Source organism: Montipora foliosa, chromosome 10, assembly GCF_036669935.1.
Source record: "Montipora foliosa isolate CH-2021 chromosome 10, ASM3666993v2, whole genome shotgun sequence".
Lineage (NCBI taxonomy): Eukaryota > Metazoa > Cnidaria > Anthozoa > Scleractinia > Acroporidae > Montipora > Montipora foliosa.
In genome coordinates, this window is record NC_090878.1 from 590,651 (window position 1) to 613,084 (window position 22,434).

Sequence of the window (22,434 nt, forward strand, 5' to 3'; positions counted from 1 at the left end):
CTGGTTCAATTTCCTCGCGCACTTGTAAAATAGCCAACTGATTTGCCTCCCGCCAGTTGGGGTTATTAACAATTGCATATATTTAATGCGTGGAGATATCAGCTACTAGCTACCCTGAAATCCAAGGGTAAACAAGTGATTATTAATCTAAATGAAAGTGATTAATATTAATCTAAATGAAAAAGTTTGGTACCGCAATCAAGCCGCTTTTGCAGCAACTATTTCACCATAAATATATTCTCTGAAATAAGGCCTTTAACGCCGATTGTGTCGGCAAATGTAAGGAACGCAAGGCCCATTCTCATTTTAAGAGATCGCATTTGCACCAAGTTCTGACTTATTCACCGAAGGATTCAGATGATCTAGCTTATTGTAATGAAATCGTCTGTTACGGCTATCAATGAGAATTAACGAAAAACCAAGGGGGTTGTGGGTTTTAATTTCGAAACCCACAGGCAATCCTCTTCTCATTCTGGAAAAACAAAAACAAAACAAAAACAAAACAAAAACAAAACAAAACAAAACAACAAAAAAAAAAAACCTGAAGTTGACCAACGCTCCAATCCAGAAAATCTTCGAAAGCCATGTCTTCCATCTAATAACTTGAAAAAGCGATAAAATCGATTCTAGGAGAAAGTTTGACTCGAACAACGAAGCGTCAATTGCGTGACTGTCCGCACTACTGCTTGTTCATGACAAATTTTCTCCATTTTACTTACTCTCGCCTGCGCGGCTGGCGTTAAAAGGGGAGGAAGAGGGAGGGAAAACGCGAGGGGACTTTTTGCGATTATTCCAATTCGCTCGGCATTGAAAGTGTTAATCATTATCCCGGGAATAAAATGGGTGGGAACGGTGTGGACAATTAGAGAGAAAATTGAAAATTTATCGTCCGGTGCTCCCGTCCTCCACATAACTTCAAACGTGGTGAATTCACGTCATTGTCAGAGCGAGAGCGGCATACAAATGTACACAAGTGTAAAACACACGTGCGAAGCGTACATCACTTATTTGTTGCTCGTTAGACCTATTGTTTCATCGCGTTTTCCAAGCCGGTGTGGTCGCCCTTCTCAAAGCTTGTTTAGGTAACACACATCGGCTCGCACATAGAGTAACAATACAAAAAATGTATTGTGATAAAACTACAAAAAATGATATCCAAATCGCAAAAATTATTGGCTTAAAAAAATTCAATCTATTTAGTTGTTGAAAATCTCAGTCAGGCCCTTATATAAGCTACTAAAATCGTGGAATATTTTCTCAACATGTCCACGCGAATGCTAACTTTTTCATCTCGGACACTCACTCACCAATACGATGATCTTGCCCGAACAGGGCCTTTTTTTTTTAACGGATATTTCCCGAGTGCGTGCTTGCTCACCCACAGCGATCTTGACTGGAAAAACTGCGAGGTTTTGATAAATATCGCACGTTTTATACTCGGCGAAGTGGCATCCACTCCAGAGGTTACAGTTACCCTGGCGATGCCCATTGGTTTCGTTTTGCTGACGCCCAAAAAATATAAGCCGTGTGGCAAACGAAAGTGCAATTGGCTTGCGGTACTTAAAACTTCCTGTATCCAAGCTCTTTTATGTCAAATTATTTAATTCACTTGTCATAACATAACACACAAACAGCGGTGACAAACATCAGATGTAAAAGCATCATTTTAAATTACCTTTTAATTAACGTTTCGTATGCTTCTGCATACATCTTCAGAAGTGACGGTTAATACAAAATTGGAGGTCAAGTATACAGGATTACTAGCTAATTCTGATAAAACTGAGAGGGCCAAAGAAAAACGGATCATTATACTTTCGTGAGTAACCGAGTACGACTTCCGCAATAAGACCTCGCATTGCTATCCGTACACGATTACCAGTGATCCGTACTCCAATACACAAGTCGTTTGTAATCCGTATACGAATACAAGTAATCCGTACACGGATGCCGCAATATATCACGAATGTGTAATAACGGGGGAAGAATTATGTTGATTCGTACACGATTACTTTATGATGGAAATCCGTACACGAAATCCGTACACGGACCGACGACTCATGAACCAATGGTTGTTATCGAGAGGTCTGGGAACAAGTTATATTTATACATTCAAAATGGCTGCCCGTGCAGAAATCGAGAGAGGAGAGAAGAGAATATGTAAAATTCGCAAGACGGCGATAGCCTTTAGATGTGAATAAGAAAGAACTCTTTGACTTTAAAGGTAAGAGGGTTGTTTTTAAATATGTTAACAATTTCATTGTGAATATTTAACCAAACCCCACAGTAAGCAGATTAAGGCAGTAATGTATAAGTAGTAAATTTCATTTTTAAAGTTTTTATTGGTAAACACGATCTTGTGTCTCGGGTACCCAAGACAACCCTTCCCCCCGAGTTACCCTGGGCGAGAAAATTTTTCTCTCATTTGTTTAAAACATCTATCAACCGTTTACTGGAGGGCGAGACAACTCGGGTGGGCGAGATAACTCGGGGAGGCGAGTTGTCTCGCCTCCGCAGGTCCGAATAACCCTGGCAGGCGATTCAACTTTTTCGCATGTAAACAGTTTGGCTCGACTACCCGAGACACAGCAAAATCTTAAATGCGCAATCACAGAAGCAACAATTTGAGACCTTATACATGTTGCTAGCATTCGCGTTGGAATGAAAAGGTTTTTCCCGCCAAAATTATCACCGCAGCCAACGGAAACTGTCAATTTAAAAACATACATTTTAGTTAAACTACACATTACTGCTCAGTTGAGATTATCAGTCCATCTTAGCTTCTGAATGTACAGACACAACTATACTTAATAAAAGACGAACTACAAAGAAGGGCAAATGATGATGCTTATTTTTTGAAAGATGAGTCGTAAAATGTATGCATTATCAAGTAGGGCCAACTTCGTCTCGTTCACGCAATTCTCATATAAATGCTCGATAAAGTTGTCTTGGGAAGGAGGGTTGTCTTGGGTACCCGAGACCATATAAAATAGTATGATCATTTGTACTTATCATCGAGTTAGGACAATGTGCGAGTTAGTGTCCCAAGTTATGACTGCGAGCCATGCGGGCCATGATTGCAAGTCACACAGTTATTGAATGCTAACCGTTTTAAAATAGGTGCTTAGACTTATAACTGTTTATCAGCACTACTTGAAATGGGTGCTTAGGCTTACATGTGAAATTCGCAGGGCTCTCAGATTCTCCAGCCCCCGTATCATCCTTTTGCAGAACCCTTTTTTTGTAAAATTATTTGTTGATATTTCCCGTCATGCACATATCCAAATTTATGCCATCACTGATAATGTATTTGAGTGTTTAGTTTTCAAACATTACATTTTAATAGTAATACACGGAAAGAATGTTTGCCTATAATATAAGATTTTTATTTCAAATAGAAGACTTTGCACTACAAGTTTAATTACTTTTCTTACAATCTAGTGTGACCGACTTAAACCAACAATATTTATTACTTTTTTTTTTTTTTAACAGAAGACTGTGCACTTCAAGGTGATGTATTTTATTTTACAATTAGTTGTATCCATCAACTATTTTTCGCTGCTTTCTCTTTTTTGGCCCTCTTTCTTTCTGCTGTTGCTCTCTTGTCCTTTCTCTTTTTCAGCTCTTTCTCTCCTTCTCTCTCCTGATTCCTGCCAGATGTGCTGTTCCTAGTGGGATCATCTATGCCCAACAAAATAGGAATTAGTCAAAAGTTAAAACAAACATGACACAATTCGAAGAAAATGTTTGTGATCCACTGAAGGCAGGTGGAATTGTGTTCTTTTGATGTATACGTGAGACTTCAATAAACATCGGTAAGTAGTGTTAAGTGTTTTTTGTATTCTGTGTATTGTGTACTGTAAGTAGTAGAAATACTGTTTTGTAAGTATTTATTTTTAATTTAAATAAATAAATAAAGAAATCAATAAATAAAAAAAAGAGACTTCAACATATTTTTCCAGAGATCAATAATTAATAATAATAATAATAATAATAATAATAATAATAATAATAATAACATGCACTCACCAGTCATTGTAGCATGTAATTCTTTTGACCCTTCAAAATTTCCTCTGAATGAAACCTGCAATGAAAAAACGTAAGGGAAGTATCCTACCCCAAATGAAATTAGGGTATGTATTTTTAGTTGAAAAGTGGGTATTAAAATGTTCATTTTGGGATATTGTTAGGAGTAATAAAATAAGTCTTGATGGCCAGAATGACCTTGTGGCCAATGGAAGTAGCAATGTAGGTTTTTTTCTGAGACCCTATCCACGAAAGGAACTTGGTTCCAAGGAAACTAGTGATTCACATGTCCCAAGTGCTGATTACTCACCAGGCCTTGTCGCCAAAGGGAACTGGTGTGTACCTTAAGTGTCCAAGCCCAAGCCCAAGAGACCCTCATCCCAATTATTATCAAAACAGACTACTATTATTTTAGATCCAAGTGTTGATACCCTCAAAGGACTTGTTACTTCAGGAACTCTCCCAAGTGTCGATGCCCCAAAGGGCATCGTCGCCAAGGGAACGAGTGATGTTAGTGTCCCAAATGTCGATTCCTGGAAAGGCTTCATCCCCAAGGGAAATGTTGATGTTAGTTTCCCAAGTGTCGATTCCTCAAAAGGCTTCGTCGCCAAGGGAACTAGTGATGTTAGTTTCCCAAGTGTCGATTCCTCGAAAGGCTTCGTCGCCAAGGGAACGAGTGATGTTAGTGTCCCAAGTGTCGATTCCTCGAAAGGCTTCGTCGCCAAGGGAACGAGTGATGTTAGTGTCCCAAGTGTCGATTCCTCGAAAGGCTTCGTCGCCAAGGGAACGAGTGATGTTAGTGTCCCAAGTGTTGATTCCTCGAAAGGCTTCGTCGCCAAGGGAATTAGTGATGTTAGTGTCCCAAGTGTCGATTCCTCGAAAGGCTTCGTCGCCAAGGGAAATGTTGATGTTATTGTCCCAAGTGTCGATTCCTCGAAAGGCTTCGTCGCCAAGGGAATTAGTGATGTTATTGTCCCAAGTGTCGATTCCTCGAAAGGCTTCGTCGCCAAGGGAATGAGTGATGTTAGTGTCCCAAGTGTCGATTCCTCGAAAGGCTTCGTCGCCAAGGGAACGAGTGATGTTAGTGTCCCAAGTGTCGATTCCTCGAAAGGCTTCGTCGCCAAGGGAAATGTTGATGTTATTGTCCCAAGTGTCGATTCCTCGAAAGGCTTCGTCGCCAAGGGAACTGGTGATGTTAATGTCCCAAGTGTTGATTCCTCCAAAGGCTTTGTTGCCAAGGGAACTGGTGATGTTAGTGTATCAGAAATGTTGATGCTCAAAAAAGCTTCCTTCCCGGGTGCCCGAAAGAGCAATTCTTTGGTTTGGGAACCACTGATTATATTTAGTGACTAGTTTACATTTAGCTGCAAGATTATGTACGTCCTTAAGAAATCAATAATTGCTATATGTACATGTACGTGTATATAGCAAGATATAGCAAATATCCCCATATTTTGAAAAGATGCCCTCTTACTGGTAATGAGTTTACTTGAGTGTACTGGATATGTTGAAGTAAGGGTTTTTTTACACTTCGTCTCATTTCATACATGTAGATAACATTCAGCGCAAAATTTGTTGATGCAATGGATGTCTACACTGATGAATGAATGTCAGCTGATTTGATGTTATTTTGGCCTTCATCATATCTTCTGTTAGGTGGAGATAGGCGGATTATTTGCTGCCTGCAATTTATACATTTTGGTCAATTAAAATGCTTTTTAGGGTAGGGTACTTCCCTTACCTCAGAACCAAGTAACATCGCAACTTGTCCTGCCTCCTATGAAGTAGTAAAATGAAAGGGTGTAAGAGTTGACAGGGTACTAATAATGATAGTAGTTGTGAGCAGTGGTAAACATATTATTTAACTATAACTATAGATGTATTTATATATTATGTTATCCCAACGACAAACGTCAAGGTTGCAAAAGTTACGGTTATTTTTTGCATAAGTACCTGATTCTCTAAAATTAAACTGATGCAAATGCTAAGGAGAATGGCAACTGGCATAATTGGAGAACAACTTGTCTCCACAATTCAGTATTTGTCAAATACTGTATAATAGCGAATTCTTAAATGTGGTGAAAAGATGCTGTACTGAATTCATGCATTTCTTCAAACATGTCTTTTTTGTTTGTTTCCTTTCCTCCAGTTTGCAAGCCTGTTGTTATGACGTATGATGCTTTCGAGTACATTTGTCTTCCTTGTAATATTTGGTGAAGGAAAGTGGTTGAACAGTCAACAAGGCTGACAGATTGACATATTGAGGATCATGATTTAATTCACTTCAGGTAATTTATGTTCATGAAAGCAACAGTAATACTTGGGCTACCATCATTTGTGTAATAGTTTCATTTGTCCATATTAATTTGTATGATGCTATATGTAAGTACCCTTTCAGTGACATGAACAACAGAATTTCCTTCTACTTCATCTGCATGTTTAATCAGTTTTCCTTGTGTGTGAAGGGTAAAGTAGAGAGGAGCCTTTTCCATTGACCCAACCCAGTCATATACCTCCTGCAAAATAGTGGAAAGAGACATAAATTTTAATTAAAATAAACAATCAATAATTATTATCCTGAAATGTACTGGTACTTAATGTATCCATAATGTTTGCTTCATTTTCACCTGGTACAAAGCATTCCTAGAAAAGTATCTTGTTAATGGCTCCTCTATGTTGTTCAATCTCACTCGTAGTTGAACCACATCCTTTGGTTCTGCAAGCAGTCTTAGGTGTCGCTGCCTTCTGATGTTTATCTACAAATAACATAGAATGTACATGTACATGTACATGACTGAATCTTGGAATTTGTGTGGAGAAAAGTACTGTAAGAGGTAGTTTTATTGTTTTATAGAACTCGAGGTCCGGTCTAGTAATGATCATTTCATATTCCGTACCGATACGACAAAATCTATGTTTGTAAAATGGGCCTAGGCAACGCACTAAGATTACATGTAGTGTTTCCAATGTCGATTAGATGAGAGTTAAACCAATCATAAGGAAGTTTCAGATAATACATGTACCACACGTCATAAGTTACTTGGAGTCTATGTTGATCAAGAGCTTAATTTTAGTGACTGTGTTGAACACTAAGTCTTTTGTAAGAAACTAGTGAAATTTGTAATTCCAAGGGAAACTGCCACAGGGGATTTTGTAGACAACATCAGGTTGTGAAGCTAATGGAGGTCGTGACAACAACAAGAATTTCCGATTCCTACATGTACATGTAAGTCATGACAACCTCATTAGCTTCACAACCAGATGTTCCTTAATTAAGAACAGGAAACAATGTGTGGCTTTAAAAATTAAAAAAAAATTTTGACAGCCGGTTGTATGATTACCTCTTCACTTTTATCTTCCAAAGGTTCCTGGTGGTAAATAATAAAACAGAAATTTGACTTAACATTATTTCAAGTAGTTTGAAATAGTAAATAGCTGGAAGCCAAGTTTGTAGATTATATTGAGGTCTAATTCGTTTGTTATGGTAATCAAGTTAACTGCAGAAAGATATTCAACTACTCTGCTATTCCTAACAAAGACAACTTAGTTAATCTTCAGTAACGGGAGCAAGTGCTCTTATTAGAATCTCACTACAATCACCACAATACAGTAGTTCTGTATGCTTAAAAAATCTGACCACTGCAGGCAAAGCACTTTCCCTTTCTCTGTCAAAATCTCTTGAGGACTCTTTCCACAGTATCATGAACCACAGAAACCAATCTTGATGATAGCAGTCACACATGTACCAGGAAATCCCTTCACTTGTCACTTGTCACACAATATTGATTTGAAATTACACATAGGAGACAAATTCCTGAACAACCACAACAGCCGACTAGAGAGCCACTTATGTAGCTATCCAAAGCGAGCCTTGATGTTTCTAAAAGTAGCTATTTACTGTTGTTACGAAAAATTTATTTTTTAAAAACTTATGGCAGTTCAAGGCTGCTACGAAAGAAGACTTTTCCGCAGCTCTTCGGGCTTCCAACATTAAAAGTTAGTAGCCCAAGTCATTTTTTCAAGAGCCAAGAATTAATTAATTAAAAAATTAATTAATTAAAAAATTTATTTAGAAATTTGGTTGCCCACGCTCGCAAATAAGGTTCCCCAGGCGACCAAGTGACCATTAGGCAGGAGTCTTGCAGTTCTCGAAAACTCCTAGAGTACAACACTTTGCATGACACACGACCTTTGCAAAATTTCTAGACAGTTCCGATAACTTTCAAAGAACATTCTCAATAATTATAATAATTATTGAGCCCTGTAACACTGTATTGCAGACTGTTTCCGGTAATTCAGCAATGCTTACATACCTTCGAATGCGTCGTTTCTTTTAAAGTACTAATATCCTTTTGTTGCACCTGTAAAATTCCAAAATTATGTGAACATTATGGTAGCTGGACAAATTAAATTTGGTACACTGCTCTACCCTCACTTAAAACTTGTTATTTAAAACGAAGAATTTTGAAAATGAGTGGTTATCAATTTGGAATCATCACTGTTCGGATATGTCAGTTCAAGGCTGCTATGAAAGAAAATTTTTCCAATATTAAAAGTTAGTAGCCCAAGTCATTTTTTCAAGAGCCCAGAATTAATTAATTAAAAGTGAGGATAAAGCACCTTGAGATAAGTTAGGCCCCCGTTTAGAAATTTGGTTGCCCGCGCTCGCAAATAAGGTTCCCCAGGCGACCGAGTGACCGTTAGGCAGGAGTCTTGCAGTTCTCGAAAACTCCGAGAGTACAACACTTTGCGTGACACACGACCTTTGCAAAATTTGTAGACAGTTCCAATCACCTTCAAAGAACATTCTTGATAATTATAATAATTATTGAGCCCTGTAACACTTAGTATTGCAGACTGTTTCCGGTAATTCAGCAATGCTTACATACTGTCGAATGAGTCGTTTCTTTTACAGTAGTAATATCCTTTTGTTGCACCTGTAAAATTCCAAAATTATGTGAACATTATGGTAGCTGGACAAATTCAGTTTGGTTCACTGCTCTACCCTCACTTAAAACTTGTTATTTAAAACGAAGAATTTTGAAAATGAGTGGTTATCAATTTGGAATCATCACTGTTTGGATATGTGCTTTACTTGTTCGTTTTGAAGACTATTATTTGAAAATCCTTGGAACTTCTTATTTGACATATTCTTTTGATCATTTTTTGTTACTGTATTGCTGTCTTTTTCTTTAATCAGATATTATAAATATTTTTTTGCAAGTTCTGCAAACAGCCACCATATTGTATCTATGAAATTAAAAAGTTCTTTATTAAGTATTGCTCTAGAATGATTGTAGCATCTCTTTCAGTCGGTGAAATATTATTTTACCATCAAGATTACAAGTATGAGAATTAAAAATATACGCCTTGATTCATGAGAGAACACAGTGTGCATACATGTATGGATCATACATGTATGATTAGATTCTTCACCACCATTAAATTTACCATGACAACCAGGGTGGAGACATTGAATTTTCAAATTTACCTAGAGTTGCTTGCATTTTCAAAAAGTGGCGGTAATCTGGTTGGGTGGGAAAATCATTTGCCATCAATAACCTGTAACAGCTTTTCTGGCAGCTAAACTATGAAGCTCTTTTGATCCTTATAGCAGAAAGTTTGCGAAGGAATGAACATATTCGTATCAGAAACTACAGGTTTATAAATTTTTAAAAAGCCTAGAAAGTCCTGTATGCTAACTTTTGTTTGGATGATGGCTTGGCATTCACTGTTAGCGGCAGGATTGTCGTCCACAATGCCCAACTGGTGGTCATTTCCAGAGGTCATCTGTTGTAATTCATTTTCTTGCTGTCTGCGCAGCTCTCTCCATTGGTCACGTCGCTTCCTGTAGATTTTAAACATCTCCCTTTCTTACCTTATTTATCATTTTTTGGGTTAATAAGTATAGGTAATCATATGAGAACATAGGAGCAATCCTAAATTGAGCATGATTGCAGGTTAGGTAAGTTGTTAGGAAAGAGCAGAACATTCTCAGCCTTGCATTTGTATGCTGTTTCATTTGTGAGATCAAACTACAGAGACATAATAATTATCACTGTCTTATTTACACTGTATTAATTTTGTTCTCAAGGAAAAATAATAGATTGAAATTACTTTCTTGTTGTTGCTATTTCTTTAAAGTGCCACTACGACCAGGAAAACAATTCTTCTTTTTCTTTGAATTTCAAAACTATGTTAACTCAACATAGTTAACTTAACACTAAGTGTTAATTAAAGGTCACTTAACACTAAGTGACCCAAGTTTAAAATTCTTATTTTAAAAAGACACCTGTTTATTTTAACTGGGACTTTGTTATTTATTCCTCCACCATTACTAACTTTAAAATCTTTCTTCTTCTTTTTCTTTGGATTTCAAAACCATGTTGACTTAACACTAAGTGACCCAAGTTTTAAGTTCTTATTTTAAAAAGACACCTGTTTATTTTAACCGGAATTTTGTTATTTATTGCTCCACCGTTACTAACTTTAAAATCTTGAGAGAGCTGGATCGAGGAGAAAATGAAGTCATAGACTTGCTGGTTTAAGAATGCAATGCATGTGTATGCGGCTGAATTAAAATGCAGGAGGAGGTTCAGGCTTTCAGAATTTTAAACTTGTGTTTTGCATATATAATAATTTGCATTTACATGCTGAAATTTAAATCTAGTGAGTAAATTATGTCACATTTCCCTAGATCCAACCCCTGAGGTCCAATCGATCACTTTTGAACGTGAATAATGGTGGAGCATGAAATCCAAACCTTACACTCAAAATAAACAGCCTTTGGATCAAAATCAAAGCTCAAAATTTTGCCAATCAGTCAGGGAACAAAAATCAAATCAAAATCTGAAGAAAAGAAGAAAATGATTTTTTGATCATAGTAGCACTTTAGAGACTGATGGAATTTTGAGGAAGATACAGAGGGAAAAAAAACCTGTTTATTAGTATCACCCAACTAGTGGACTAACGCAAATCCTGCATTTTAATTGGTTACGCTACTGGAGGACTATTAGTAATAGTCCTTGAGTAGCGAAAAGTAGGACACTTTCTTTCGTTTCATTCCCATATAAATATATTTTCTATTTGCATTTGCCAACTTTATTGTTGCCTTTTCTGTCCGACTAGTTGGGTGATACTAAAACAACTAGACCCTTAAAGTAGGCAAAAGAGTTCATCTCATTGTATCTGATTAGTACTTACAGCCTACAACCTACAGTAAGCAGTCGCATGGCCAATCGCCAAGGGTGACTACTGAATACAGCTTTTACAGTTACTTTGTGCTCTGTATATATATGAGAAATCCCATGCAGACTCACCTTTCCATACTGAGGCCATGAATCATAGCTTTAATTTTATCACACAATCTTGTTTGATCAAAGTCATTGAGGACAGGACCTGCAGTAAACAATATGGTCTTTAAGCAACAATTTCCTAACACAGTCATTTAATTTTGTATCTTTCTTTTAGTGGAATGGTCATCAAGCTACATTGAGATTAATTCTATAGTAATTCTATAGTAATTCTATATATTTCTTGAAAATCTTGTGCACGTTTAAGGCTAGTTAGAATATTTATATACATACCTTCAATGCGATCAACAAAAACTGGGGTTTGTTGGGTGGATGGCACCAAAAATATTATTTGGTCTTCGCAGCCATTTCCATATTTCTCGAGCACTAAGGTGGAAAATGACCAAGTCAAGAATTGATACATGTAGTAAACAACTTAGACAATACTAGCAAAAATGTTGTACTTGCTTTACTTGCCTTTTTTTCCATTTTCAGAAGTAGTTTCCGCAGCCCAAAAAAACCAGTCTTCTCGACTACTATTTTCTTGTACATTTTGAAGCACACTGAAAATTGGGAGTAAGTTGTATTAAATAATTGTTAGGTTATTATGATTTCCCTTATTTCTGTTTTCTTGTCTAAAATGTTGGGTATGTGTCTGTGTACTGGATACAGTATTTTAAATATTGTATTTTGGTTAGGTATTGTTCTCATTCTTTTTCCTTTTATATACGTTATCTGTATCTACAACAAGTATTTAGTACGTACCTAAAGTAAAAGCCTGTTCAAATGTTCTGCATACCTATAATAGTTTACCGACAACCTTTCAAGGTTAAACATGTAGTGTAGATATAATAAAATCTTGTACAATGTACCTTAGCATGTTGGCTTGAAATTGGCTCCGACTGGAAGGATTAAGGAGGACAGTGACTACTGCCCTCTGATCTTCATACGCCTGCCAGCATATCTTTGAAAGGGAAATGCATACATTCTAAGATGAGGTCAACCAGTGTATATATACAGGTTAAGATTTTAAGTGAGCAGGTGGTAAATCAAAGGTAATAACAGTACTATAGTGGTCTGCCATGGCAAAAAGCTGGGTGTCTTACAGTCCTATTTTGCTTATGGTGTTTATGGAGCTGAACCCCTGGCAGCTGGCTTCTATTTAAACCCCTCCATACAGTTCTTGTTTGAAAGTGGACCACATTATTTATCTGCCTTTCCAAATGCCTCATGTCAAGGGAACAATTTATTTCATTTGTTTCATGAAAAAATTATTTTGTGATTGAACTCACAAATCAAATGTTGCCAATAGTAGGCACATGGTGGCAAAGTATAATTATATAGATTGGTGATGCTTGTTTTCAACTAAAACGAAGTTTTTGAAATGTCAGTCACCTCTTCAAAGGAGTGGTTCAACAAAGGCACCATGAAAGTGTTTTCTTCTGCACATGAACCCTGCAGGAGACGTTCACACCTGTTTGTCTCATCGCTTCTGCTTTCCATGCTAACTGATGTTCCTGTGGAATATGATTATTTGATAGCACATACTCTGCAAAGCATTTGTTCGATTTACTCAGGGTCACAACTTGCAACTACCCAGTGATTTTTCAAATAGGTGTGGTTGGGCTACTTAAAATTGTTGTGCAAGTTATACTTACAGATTACATACCTACCTCCTAATCCATATGGAAACAAGTCTTCTTTTATTGTGCCGACTGAAATGATTTTTAAAATATAGATTTTAATTTCAGTTAGTGTTTGCTGAAGAAAAGCATATTCAAGAAGTACTGTGGTCTGGTGAATTGACTAAGGGGATGAAAAGATTGTAAGTCAAATAGTATAGTGTTTGAAATCTACTCATTTGAAAGAAACATCTTGAAAGAAGGGAGGATACATGCTGTTATTAACTTGTTGTATTTTGACCACTCAGTTGTTTATACATTTGAAATCAGTAGTGATGCTTGATAACTCAAACAGGAAATCCAAAAACAAAATCAGTTTTTGCTTGAGGAGGATTTTCCAGCATTCGATGTGAAATAATGACAATATGTTGATTATATTATTGTGTGCTCATCGTTGTTGAATTCCAACTATAAGATACTTGAATTGCAATAACCCACTGTTTTGGGTAAGGTGGGTTTGATGTGGTGGCTACATGTATCAGTAACTTTAAAAAGGAGAAGTAGAAAAAAGAGAAAATCAGTGGTGAGGGAGTAAGCATGCCGATGAATCCAATCATGAATTAACCTTGCATTCCATCTCCATGAAATGGTGCTCCAGCAAACCCTAAAAGGCACAAGGAACATTAAAAGGAAATTAATGAAGAACAGTGTAAGTATTTTTCGAGTCAACACGATGTGCTATGGAGTGTCTGCTAGATACTGAGTAACAAACATACATGTTGTACATTGTAATCAGCAAGACTTTACCTGCACCCTGTGAAGTTACGTTTGTGGCTAAGGCTTGTGTGCTTGATGTCACCAGAGTGTAGGGGAGTCTGTCTCTTCTCGCTTGCATTAAATTATGACATAAAAACATATATGTCATTATTACAATAATGGCGCATCACTTAGCATAGTATATAATTGTGCTGCAGGATCCTTCAAAATTGCAACTTTGTGTTGGGGATTACTGTTTATCACTTTGTAAAATTATTAGTTTCATTAACTTTTTGTCATTAATTACCTGAACTTTGTGAAATCACATTTGTGGCTCTTGTGATTGTTGATGTAGTTCCCAGCAGATTGAATGGTGGTCTTTGTCTTTGCACTTGTGAAAACTGCATCACTACATTGATAATTAACTTACTAACGTCACATTTCGGTATGGATGTAGATATAATTTCAATATTTGCAATAATTCCTAATATCCATTAAATTTTGTGTCCACAAATGGGTTGGGTCAATTTTATAGCTCTTATATATACCCCCTTTTCCTGTCAGTCAAACATTTGGGTGTAGTTTGGGACGTAAAACCCGGACTAAGCAATCTTGACTGTTACGTCAGTCAAAAAGGCTTGAGAAGCGTGTTGTCTTAAAACAAGATTTGAAATATTGAGAAAGTACCGTTGTATATTAGGCACTTTAAAGTTTGGGTGTGTTCCTGTTGAGCTCGCTTTTGGAAAATGGGTGCTAGTTGTGCATGCCTGGTGTGTTTGATGTGATTTCAGGTAATTCTGTGAAACAAAAGTTCAAAGGTCCCACCTTATTCCACAGTAAAGAAGGGAACTGCCCCACCACCCCCTCCCCCTCTCCTCCCCTCCCCCCCCCTCCCCCCCCCCCCCTTACTTGAGAACATCAATCAATACTCAATATTTACCTGGAGGAGGTGGGTTTACAGCCACGTCATTGTGCAACAGATCAGTATCTGTCAAAGACAAAATGTTGCAGTAGTGAGTGCAATGATTGGAGGTTACTACTCAACACTACATTAATACCTTCAACAGTAAAATGTGTAGAGATCATAACAACTGTTGATCAGTGCTTCACATGTCTTTTGATCTTCATGTATGCATCTTGGACAAGACAGTGCAATATGCTTTTCATTACTACTACAGCCTACAGTTTACTTTACTAACCATCCTCATCGCTCTCTGGTATTGTTATAAAACTAATATCAGAACCTGAAAAAAAAAATGTGTGGGAATTTTAATTCCTCATTATTAATCGAACAGTGTTTTTTGTTTGATGCTTTTTTGGTCTTATTTTTTATTTTAGCCTTTCCTTTCTGGGGTGCATCGTTTCATCATTACTTACATGTATTTGTGCATTAATTGAACAATGTATATGTACAGAGAACTTACCATCTGTATTGCTTCCTGCTAATGTTGCAAGATATCTTCTGGTTTCAACTAAATAAGGAAGAGGAGGAAAATGTGGTTTGCATGTATTTGTGAGGCCTGAGATGAGGCACACCAATCATCACAGAAGGAACCAAGGACTGAGATTCCCTGGAACTATTTTCTTCAAACTTTAGATGTATTTTGTCTCTTATTCAAAACTTGCTCAAAGACCATCTTTTACGGTTAAGTCAGTGGATATTTTTGTAAATTTTGAAGTCTTAAAAGTTACAAATTGGACCTGAAAACTGAAAATGTGTAAGTCCAGTACCCTGACCACCTCATTACACTGCTTTGATTACTTTTGTGTTTGTTTTAATATTATACTTACGTCCACCTCTTGGACGGAAGTTATCTGTTCTTCTGGTACTCTGATTGATGCCAGGATGTGCAGATAACTGCATGTTTAATGGCAAAGGTGATAGTGGAGGATTTTGTACAAAAGGGAGAGTTGGTGAGGAAGGGGATGAGTGTGATAATGGCGCTGATGACTGTGGGGATGACAGAGCGGCAGATGTAGCAAAAAAACTGTAGCATCTGAAGCAGTGTTGTCCTCAGGTTGGTTGGATGAAGCAGTACCTAAATGTGAGATAGAGAACCAATGAAAATAATGTCACTAGTAGTGAGTTGATATTGTATGTTTCTTGGTGCTTCTCCGCAGTGACACAAGCATATCAATTAATATTTAATGTACAGGGTAGATGAAACAAAAATTAATAGATGTAAAAGGGATTATACTGTTATGCATTATAAATGCAATTATTTGAGTGACGTAAAAAGCAATGTTATTATGTTAAAATCCACTGTAACTACAGAATGAGTCCATCCCCACCCGCCAGATGCATGTACTAAAAGTCATTTGGGTCAAATGTTGGATCAACAAGATCGAAAATAGGATACGCAAAAAGTTGTCAACGAATAAAACACAATGTTTTTTTTTTGTAGATAGCAAAGTTGGGCTTAATTTTTCGACAATTTCGATTTTCAGATCAGCAACAGAATACCAGGCCACGAGAAATGGACCATAAAAGCACTGCTACCGCAGTCGTCGTGTTGGATATACCTCGTTCTTTAGTCCATGACGCAAGCACCACGCCACTGCGGCAGCAGTTATTAAGCTCAACTCAATTTAACCCCAGCCATTCTACTCAATTCACTTTAACCTTTAAATAAGACGACTAAAGCACTGCGGCACCAGTCATTCCACTCAATTCACTCTATCCGACGCGAACCGCGGGAAACCCACTTTCGTTCACTCCGACGCTGCGGCTCGCGTCGAAAACGTTACGCCTCTTTGTTCCCCGGTTGTTCTAAACCCAATTAGGCTAAACTTAGATCGGGGAAAATTTTAAATTGCTATTTATTTACCGTTAATGGAGATCTAGGATTTGTCACCAGACTTTGTCCCTGGGATTATAAGTTACGTCTTTCTCTTCGTGTGGTGGCCGGAATTCAATGTTTCAGGAAAAAGTGCGAAACAATCAAAGACAGACAAGAAAAAAGAAAGACTAAAGTAACATTCAAAACGTACCACCTCGGCTCCAGTACAAATAAATTTTCTTCTTAGCGTCCCCTCCAAAAAGTTCCATGATTTTCGCCCCGTCAGGGACGCCATGGTGAACGACACTCATGGAATGTCCTCTGTCATACGAGCTGATGATGTTCAAACTAATAAAAAGGGCAAATGTATTTTAGTCTCGTATTTTCTGATCGTAAAACACAGTGCTCGGTAACTTACCGCGAAAGATCCAGGTTAGCCAAGGTCGGGAAATGAGAAACCAACAACTGTTGTATCTCGCTTGAAGTGTGGTTTTTAGTGAACGCGATTTCTTTTGCCCTCCCTGCGTTTTTCAATGTTAGAAAGGCGTTTTTACCTGGAGCAGCTCTGAGTCGCTTCTCCAGATGGACAAAGACTCGCGAAAAAGCGCGACGGTTAAAACGTCTTGGTGGGCTTCTGTCATTTGTGGCAGATTCGCCATCACTTTCGCTATTCGACTGATTTCTTGACGACATGTTTGATAAGCGACGTGAAAATGTAGCGTCCTTAGACTTTGATCTAGAAATTTTAGGTGTTTCATATCACGTTACTATTGTTTGATGATGTCATACGAACGTTTCCTTTTTAGTTAGCAGTTTCCGGACTCAACCCATGCTTTCGCTGGCGCACAAATTATATTAAACAGAGTTTCGCCGTTTCTTCGTTTCTATGTATTCTGTAACTCAACTTGAATGAAAGAAAGGCAATTATTAATAGTGGTATGGCATATCCCTCATCTGTTGTGTGATAAAAAATCGACATGTCATTAATGTCGGGGCCTGTGACTTTTTTTATCCTTTCAGAGCCCGATTATATGGCGAGTTTAATTCCAGCCGAGCTATAAATGAAAAATCTTCATCTGTCGATGGCAGGATTTAAACCCCGGGCCGTAATCGCAATTATTCTAAATGCTTAGTGCGTCTATTGTTCCATGCATTGTTATTCAAAGGATTCCGCAACAAGAAGACAATCGTGGCCGGGTATTCCAAAATCGCTCCCTAAATGAGGCTTCTCAACAAATTTCTAAAACGTATATTGTGAAACGATCAATCTTGCGAGACCACGCGAGATAGCTTTTTGGTACATATATATTTTTACAACGAAACTGCGAAAAAAAAAAATTGTGTTCTCTGTGTTGCAAAACCCACGCGAATGTAGAAATGGAAAAAATTGTTTCATTAAGTTGCATACATTTATTTTGCGTTAGCGGTAACAGAGATTTCTTTCGGATATAAACAGTTTCTGGTTGTCGTTCTTTTTCCGCGAAATCATCCAAGCTCCGAAACGACGCTCCGAACCAACACCCACTGCAGTGTGAAAATTGACTTCCGGGGAATGTTAAAAGAAAACTAACTGCAGAAGGCGGCATTATTCAGATTGTGGGGACGAAATTATCAAAAATCATCTTGCTTAGATTTGGCTATATCAGTCATTATGATAGGCAAACAATTGAAAAATAAAAATTATTGCTCTGAGAAGAAGGGAGAAGGGCATCAGGAGGGCCGTTGAAATGTGATTTCTAATAGCAGCCGATGTGAATTTAGACAATGGCTATCAAGTTGGACAACGCCTATTCACTATGGCAACGGCTTGGTCTGATTAACAATAATATTCGGCAGAAGGACCACACGACGTGAATATTGCGTTATCTTCAAATAGCAAAGAAGTGTTTCGTATAAAATAAAAAGTGGAAAAGACCGTACAGTTGGCGACCGACAAATATATGGACTTGCAAACCTGCTCATCGATTTGGAGAGACGGCCATCGCACGGATTTAATCAGATAGCTTCAAATGCGGGCATTTGTTGGCTAAATCCTTAAGTTGTGCGCAGTGCAATGGTGCTACGGAAATGTAAGGAGAGAAATGACGACCACATAGATGGGTTTTTTTTTTGGTAAGCGGGTTTTCTTCTTGATGTGAACCCCCCCCCAGTTAATGTAACGTCTGAGCCAGATCGACCGATTAAGTTCAAGCAGTCATTGAGCAGGTTACGGCAATTAGGCTGATTTATGAGGTTTTTTAATAAAATGTTTTGATATCAATCCTCAAAAGACAATAGAATACAAATGCTATGTGAATACATATAAATGATAAGCAGATTGAGTTTAATTGTTGTATTTGATAAGAATTTGATGTAGTCTTCCCATTCGACAGGGATTACAAAAAAAGAAATCAGCAAATGTAGGAAAGTAGATTATGCCGATCGTTAATTTGTTGCGAACAGTTTTCAAAGTTGGGTTAAATTTACCTACGACGAAAGTTGATTGCTTTGTGTTTCACATCTTTCGCAGGAGATGCTCTGGATGCAAAAAACGGAGAAAGCCTGCGTACTAACAGCTTCTTTGGGGAATTTCCCAAAGTTTGTCACTCGGAACACTTCTCCGAGTGATCTTTTTCCTTCACTCAAGAAGATTCTCAAAAGAGGATAGCAGAGAACGTCAAATTTAAAATAAGAATCTGGTCTCACAGATCTGTAAAGGATTACAAGATTTTTGTGACTGTGGATCTGTCCAAATATCGACCAGTCATACCATGCGAGGAAGCCGGAGCTATAGTCAAGTGTGACGGAAAGCAAGTTCAAAAACAAAGCTAAGGTAACATGTCTACATGTAAAATATGTTATTAAGGGGTGTGACTTTTAAAGTTTAAAAACGTTGCTAAGGATGCTTAAAAAAGTCATTTCTTCAGTGCCTGTCAACTCTACTGACCACGATTTTCTAGTTTAGACTAAAAATGGCAGGGAACTGAAACCGTTTTTCAACAGCCAATGAAATATGGCCTTTGTGGGATTCGAGTTCTCTCTTTCTCGGACCGCTGGCCAAGGGAACGCTGACTCTGGGAACGAGATGGACTCAACAGTCGTTCGGTTCCTTCGATATAATGGTCCCTTTTGTTATGATCCGGTTGGAAAAAAAAAAAAAAAGCGAAATATTCCCTTTCTGTTCCTGAGTTTTAACATGTTTTTACACTGAAAAGCACGGCAGAGGACTGGGACTAGGTGTGCATGCGCAGTTCACTTGACCCCAGCTGATGTCAGATCCCGTTTCAATTGAAAGGAAGGTACTTCACAAGAACAATCTGAATTGCAGCATTTTTTGTAGGGTTTGTTAAATAAAACTTCTTTGTCAAACCATTGTCTTGCTATTGTGTTAGCATCATTTGTAAAAAAGGAAACTGAGCCGACCGAAATGGCGGGCATGGGAAGAAGAGTATGCATAGTTCTAAATGAACGTGAACACATAAAACAAAAAGGCACAGTAAAGTGGTTTCCCTACATTGCCATGGAGCTTAATGATCATGAACTCGCGCATTGTCGGATAATGAAGCCGATGGTTTATCACTAACTGAAAAAACTGTCTTCAGTAACCACTAACACGGCCAGACTTACTATTTTACTCTGTCTAACGCCGGAGGATTTACTCGTCACATGGGGAAATCGTCTGGTGTAGAAGCGGAATTATTTGGAATTTTGATATTCTTGATTACTGTCGTTTTTTTAACCTCCAATGATTCATGATACCTACCAAGATTGTTCTCCCAGATTCACGATTCGCTGGAAGGACTTTTTGATCACCTAGTGACTTAATGAGTTTATCAGTGGTAACGGGCTGAAAATTCCTAGCGCCGGTCTCTGAAAAAATGGGCTAGAATTTTTCAGCCCGCCCAAACGGGCTGAAAAAAAACGCAAAAAGTGCATGTAATCGAAATGAGAATTTCAGTCCGGGCTGGAAAAAAGGAACGTGAGCATGCGAATCGACTGTGTTGTCGCATCTCAGTACATTTTAGCACGAAAATGTGCGTATTGCGCCGGGCTGTGATTCATACATGTAATAGCAACCAAACATTTCAGAACGCTGGGTGGGGCGAAATTTCATCCCGGGCTGGGAACTTGCCATGTAATCAGGCCCTTAGGACCATGGGAGAATTTCAGCCTCGGCCGAAATTTCGCTCCGCCCATCAGAACTGAAATGTTGTTTCGATTACATGATAAATCTCAGCCCGGGCGCAAACAGTGGAATTTGCGTGGGGAAATTTACTGGGATGCGAAAACACAGTCGACGCGCGTGCTTACGGTCCTTATTCAGCGCGGGCTGAAATTCGAATTTCGATGTTACATGGAATTTTTTGCTGAGATCTTGGACCGTCTAACCAGGACGAAAAAACCAGATAATCAGACCCTGGTTTCGTATCATTTGGTGTTCAAACTTCTGCTTCATCCAGATTCGGTTCCATCATTCATTGTGGTCTAGGTATGGATTTTTTTTGTGTAACCCACCACCAGGGACTCCACCACCCTCTCAACATTAAGCACAAGGTTACTGGAGGACCAAGGGGACTGTCAAACCCGGGAAGACAGCACAAATTATATAGGGAGTAAAGGGGCATGCTCCCCCGGAAAAAAGTTTTGAAACAGGACTCTCGGAAACCCGATATCCTCCATTCCCTGGTTCGAAACGTAATTCATTCATACGTGTATTTGGTTCTGATTATCCCGAGGCCGTAGTACAACAGATTCATGGTTCTTACATTTTTTGTAACTATGATCCATGATTCATCATTCCGCTTCCAGCCCGAAAACGCCCGGTAAGTTGTGATGTAATGGGGTTCCATACCCACCATTCCGAGTTCGCCTCATAACTCTCCTCTTTAATTGTCTCTGGCAGTACAACAGGGGAAGGAGGCTTGCTCGTGTGAGACCATGGGTATTTGGCATCATCACAGCTGAGAATACAGTCCTGCCAGAGGGTATTTCACAGTAGTTGACAGGAGAGATGCCGATACCCTTTGCCCTATCATAGAAGGCAGTGTCTTTTGCCTGGCAGTGAAGTCCATATAGACGAATGGGGCGCCGTATAGAGGTCTCACCCGCATTGCTAACGACCGAAGGGGACCGTGTTGTCGATGCATGCCCCGTAATTTCGTGGAAATCACTCGCACCGGTGTGCACACCCAAGACAGTGGAGTCGTGCTGGAGTCAACCGCAAAATTAGGATTGAAACGGAAGAAAGGCATTAGAATAAAAGATCTACAGTCTTACTTGGACGAGATGATGTGGAAGGAAATGGGAGGTGGCGATCATCATGGCACATTATGGAAAACTGTTTTAGCACCATTATTCCCCAGCAATTTGACGTGACTAGACCAACGTCGCTGTGACAATAAGTTTACTAGTGATAATGGGGAGATACAACGAAGTAAGACTCTTAAGGGCAAAACGTTAAGCTAATCTTTTCAAAACAGTTGGAAAAATGTGTAAATCTGAGCAACTTTCTAATGCCTGTTAAGTACCAGATATCGAGGTAAGGTTTCAGATAGGAACAAGACAAGTTGAAAGGAGCCTTTAGATGTTCATTTGTGTGACATTAAGCAGTCTGTTCAGTTGTCGTCTCAGCGGTAAACCAGGTTTTAAGTGATGAGTAGGCTCGTGTTCTTTGATGAACTTAGTCAGGTATATATAACGGGGAATTGCAGACATCGGGAATCGCTACCAGGGGCGGCTCTAGCATTTTTGTGAAAGTGGGGCCGAACAAGAATACTAATCAGCGCGCGTTAGCGCGCATCGGAGCGCCTTAGGCGCTACTTTCTAGGGGGGTCTGGGGGTCATGCCCCCCCCCAGCAACTTTTGGAAAGTTGGGTACTTTTACCATGCAATCTGGTTGCAATCCCTGAAACGTTAAAATATCAGTGATTCCATATTGAATGAGAAAAATATAAGTTTGTGGTTGTAAGGAGAGTTGGAAGG

At 38.5% G+C, this 22,434-nt stretch overlaps 1 protein-coding gene and 1 long non-coding RNA gene across 5 annotated transcripts; one reads left to right on the forward strand and one right to left on the reverse strand.

Moving 5' to 3' along the window:
* Positions 1 to 1,806: 1,806 nt before the first annotated feature.
* Positions 1,807 to 16,160, forward strand: LOC137973532 (uncharacterized). 4 transcript variants are annotated; one of them, XR_011117267.1, is made up of 5 exons: positions 1,808 to 2,221; positions 3,490 to 3,812; positions 6,173 to 6,311; positions 11,811 to 11,891; positions 13,067 to 13,140. It is a non-coding gene; the product is annotated as an uncharacterized lncRNA (long non-coding RNA). The 4 variants fall into 4 exon arrangements; XR_011117270.1 differs by lacking the exons at positions 11,811 to 11,891; positions 13,067 to 13,140 and adding an exon at positions 16,142 to 16,160 and having other exon boundaries at positions 1,807 to 2,221; XR_011117269.1 differs by lacking the exons at positions 11,811 to 11,891; positions 13,067 to 13,140 and adding an exon at positions 11,494 to 11,530 and having other exon boundaries at positions 1,807 to 2,221.
* On the reverse strand, positions 3,362 to 15,618 carry LOC137973531 (uncharacterized). Its single transcript, XM_068820366.1, has 21 exons — positions 15,485 to 15,618; positions 15,118 to 15,165; positions 14,893 to 14,937; positions 14,634 to 14,681; positions 14,001 to 14,102; positions 13,745 to 13,825; positions 13,563 to 13,601; positions 12,989 to 13,030; positions 12,711 to 12,832; positions 12,188 to 12,279; positions 11,793 to 11,878; positions 11,610 to 11,702; positions 11,343 to 11,421; positions 9,727 to 9,871; positions 8,337 to 8,384; positions 7,365 to 7,391; positions 6,651 to 6,779; positions 6,414 to 6,539; positions 5,765 to 5,800; positions 4,027 to 4,081; positions 3,362 to 3,678 (listed from the first exon to the last, which is right to left on the reverse strand). The coding sequence occupies exons 1-21, from the start codon at positions 15,555 to 15,557 to the stop codon at positions 3,542 to 3,544; spliced, it is 1,653 nt and encodes a 550-aa protein (XP_068676467.1). The 5' UTR covers positions 15,558 to 15,618; the 3' UTR covers positions 3,362 to 3,541.
* Positions 16,161 to 22,434: the final 6,274 nt, after the last annotated feature.